Here is a 3,969-nt window from a genome sequence, read left to right on the forward strand (position 1 = left end):
ATTTAGCTACTGAAACCTGATTGGCTGCCTTTTAAAACCCCGGGCGTGTGCTTAGCCGTGGGTCAGGCGAAGCCAGTGAAAGGCAAAAGTGTGAGGCCTGGCGACAGAAGAGCTCTTTCAACCTCTCCCCTACCCCTTGACCTCCACACTCCTCCTCCACCATATCCCCCTTCCCTCCCCTCCCCTCCCCTCCCCCCGCCCCTGGCCTGTGCACGGGATTGTAGCACTGCTCAGACTAACATGCCCCCCCCCCCCCCCCTCCCCCTGGTGTTTGCATGCAGTCATTGCATCCAGCAGATCCTGGAGGCGGTGCTTCACTGCCATCAAATGGGCGTGGTGCACCGGGACCTGAAGGTGAGTGATGGCTATCACCTTGCTGTCCCTTGAGAGTGTGCTTGTATATTTGTGTAGGTGTGTTTGTGTTTGTGTGTGTGTGTCATATCTGTGTAGGTGTGTATAAGTCTGATAAGTTTATGAGAAACTGTTTGACCGTTCTGTTTATGGACATCTTTTCCCTTGCAAAGCCTCTGGGGTTAGGGAGGGCTTTGAAACAGAGAACAGTTCCTGATATAAATACACTAGCTCCCTTACTAACCCTGTCTACTGCTGGTCTACACAACAGCTTGTTGTACAGATAGACAGCCACTCTGAGCCAGTTTAGGCAGGTAAGCCACAGCTCCACTTCTCAGTCAGAGTTAAACCAGTCTCTACAGCTGAGACCTTTGACCTTTCTCTGGCTCTGCCCTGCCAAACGCAGCCTCCAGCTCTCTGTAGTCACCTCTTTCCCTCTTGTCTAAACACCACTTCCCCCAGTCTGTGGAGATTTCAAGCATGCAACACTGGTCACGCTGGCTGACTAATGCCTCGGCTATGTAACCTCCTTGGAACAGGATCACGACTTCAGCTCCTCAGGGACTGGCCTGCCCTTGTTTTGTCGATAAGACGAGATCCATCATGGACGATTCTCAGTCTGACCTCTGGCTCATTTACCTGTCAGTAAGAGTTGTTAGCTATTGATTAACAGAATCCCTGTGTCATTTTAATTACCCTTCATAGATCAGTTGATGGCCCTCAATGCCGCAAAGGTGACAGCTCATTTTCCGTAAACGACCTTCAATTGAGTCTTGGTGTCATATCATTTGTCCGTATCGGCCAGAACAATATGACGTTATTGACTGGCGGGGCAGTCGTTTTTAGGGTTAGAAACCGAGAACCAATTATACATTTTGAACCAGTTCCAAGTTTCTTAGAACTGTGGGATTGATTAGAAATGGAAACCCAAGAGCGTAATTCAAATGCACTCGCCATGTGACTTCTGTGAGCGGTAACGTTGCTCTCTAGGATTTCTCTGCTGAAGCTCGAGCTGTATTTTCAGTGCTTAGTGCTGCTTTATTTACAAAGGTCAGTGGAGCAATTGCTGACTGTGAACTGACTGACAACTGCTCTAAAGTTTGGCTCTACATGGGTTGAATGCCCCAAACATGATGAGCTGAATCGGAATCAGAATCTGGACGGATAAAATTCAAACAATCCCCTGCCCTTCTCCTGTCCTGTCTTGTCCCCTGGTAATGTTTGTGTATGTGCATGCCTGTATGCCGCATCTTGTTTTGCATGATGATGTTCGTCAAGTAGGCCTGCTCTATGCAAATGTCAGTCCCAGCATTCCAGCAAAGGCGTGTTGTGTTTATCAGAACTGTTGTGGCCATTTCTTTATTTAGCCGACACGTCTATCCGGTTTCACACCCAAGCATCGGGGGGCATTTCATGCAATAGGTCATAGTGTGATGACTGAGGACAGCCTCTGTGCCAAGATCCCTCAAATTAGTAATTGGGTTATGGCAAATGAAATGACAACACGGTGAAAAGATCTATATATGTGCCAAAGAAACAGACACAAGCAAATTGGCATATACAGTATGTGCAGATGATACACTGCTTTTCGTCATGACTGAAATCAAACGTGTGTATATCAGTCTCAAAGGCATTCAGACACAAGTCATGGGTATAATTTAATTAAGACAGATAACATAAAAAAGAATGGTTTAGCATAGACACAGATATCATCAAAGTGGTGTAATTTCTTCAAGCTCTGTCTTTGTCAGGGCAAACTGACTTAGGGCCGGGGTTCTGGTTTCACACTACAGCCATCTGCTTAAATTGGAGTGCCCTTTTAATGGAGGCCTGCGTCTCCTCTACTTCCTGTGAAGGAATTTGAGCAGAAGCTTGTCAGGAATGCCGCAGCAGCTCCCGATTTTCGAGAGAGAGAGAGAGAGAGCGAGAGAGAGAGAGAGAGAGAGAAGAGAGAGAGAGAGAGAGAGAGAGAGAGAGGGAGAAAGAGAAGGAGAGTGAGAGAGAGATGGGAATCATTCCATCTGAAACACCCACACATGACCTGCTCTCGAACGCAGCTTTCTCTCTCTCCCCTTCCCCTCCCTCTCTCCCTCTCCCTCCACTAAAACACTTGCTAGTCATCAGTGTGCTCGGCTGTGTGTACACATCTGAGTGTACGTGTGTGTGTGTGTGTGTGTGTGTGTGTGTGTGTGAGAAAGACACAAAAGAGATGGCGAGGGAGGGAGCGCTTGTGTCAGAAAGTGATAGCGATTGCTGCTGGTATGTGTGAACGTGTGGCCTGGATGCTTCGCAATTGCGTCCATGCACCTTTTTGATGGCAGCTCATGCTTCATCAGAATTTCCGCCCACAACCGTTTTCGCGGATTATCTTACTGCTGCAGTGTTGGCAAATTCTAACTCCCCCGTTTACAAAAGAGTAAAGCCTAACCAAGTGGTAGAGCTGGGAGAATGTGATGACACGAGGTAGGCAGAGCGCCTCAGGATTACTCGCTCGCTCACTCGCAGTCTCTTTCTTTCTCTCTGTCTCTCTTCTCTCTCTCTCTTGCTCGCTCCCTCTCTTCTACTCATGAGCTCAAAGCCGAGCCTTTGCTGTTCTAAGTATCTATGCCTTAAATGTGAAGTATTCCTACGCCCCTAAACAAATTAGGAGGGGAGTGAGAGAGTAGGTGGAGAGAGAGAGAGAGGAGAGGGCCAGGGTGGGCGTTTTGAGGAAAGAGAGGGGAAGCCATGGGATGTAAAAGACACAGGCTGCTGCAATGCAGGGGAGGCAGTGACAGAAACGCAGCCTAAATATAATGTCCCCACTGCCCCTGTACTGTAAGTGTGCATTTACGTTTCTGTGTTGGTGATGGTGCATTTCAGGAAGCAAGTACACACGCTGAATGGCAGAGAAGGGAGATTTGATCATCTGACATTGTAACGGCTCCCATAAGTCCCCTAACCCTGACCCAATAATAGGCTCATGTTCTGAGTTTTTAATACAAACATTTCTCAGAGGCTTTCTCATTGGTTGAGTTAAACCACAGCGGGCGGACCCAAAGAACCACAGTTTTTCTGGAAGGAAGCTAATATTATGAAGTCTAGCACTCTGCTACTAATTGAAAAAATGTGATGTAGCCATGTTAAATTAGCTAGGATATCTAGTTAGCCTAGCTGACCTTCCAAGTTCAAACTAGCCATACTAGCCTACAGCTATCTAGGTAAGCTAGTTAGCTAGCTGCTGACCTTCCAACATCATGAATGTCATGATCATGAATGAATGAAATAAAGAAGTCATTGCCATTTATATTTTATTTCTATTTTGACCTTCCTTCTTTGCCATTCAATTTTGCCAGTTAGCTAACTTGCGCTCCGAAAAACACTTGTTCTTTGCCTCCGCCCCTTGAGATTATTTCAGGCTCCAGATCAGTTCTGCCTCTGAGAAATGCACGTATAACTGAATCTCCAATCTGCACAGATGTAGACCAGGCGGCAGGTACCGGACCAGAAGCCGGCTCAGTATAGCAGTTTCACCGATCCACTGAGGAAGTGAGATTGAGGGAGATATAGAGAGTTAGAGTGAGAGAGAGCAGGGGCCAGTGGGGATAGCAGCCCATTATTAGAGCCCTCCTCTGACAG

The 3,969-nt window shown here is 47.3% G+C and overlaps 1 protein-coding gene across 1 annotated transcript in view; it reads left to right on the plus strand.

The window, feature by feature from the left end:
• Window positions 1–245: 245 nt before the first annotated feature.
• Window positions 246–3,969, plus strand: part of LOC139643654 (calcium/calmodulin-dependent protein kinase type II subunit beta-like) — a 49,380-nt gene continuing 45,656 nt past the window's right edge. Inside the window, exon 1 of the mRNA XM_071518868.1 lies at window positions 246–354. Coding sequence (XP_071374969.1) covers window positions 328–354 — 27 coding nt within the window. The 5' untranslated portion in view covers window positions 246–327. The remainder of the gene's footprint in view (window positions 355–3,969) is intronic.

The sequence above is a fragment of the Centroberyx affinis genome, unplaced genomic scaffold, assembly GCF_046629955.1.
Source record: "Centroberyx affinis isolate AG114_WGS23_722 - 3 ecotype Tasmania unplaced genomic scaffold, CSIRO-AGI_Caff_v1 ptg000638l_1, whole genome shotgun sequence".
Lineage (NCBI taxonomy): Eukaryota > Metazoa > Chordata > Actinopteri > Beryciformes > Berycidae > Centroberyx > Centroberyx affinis.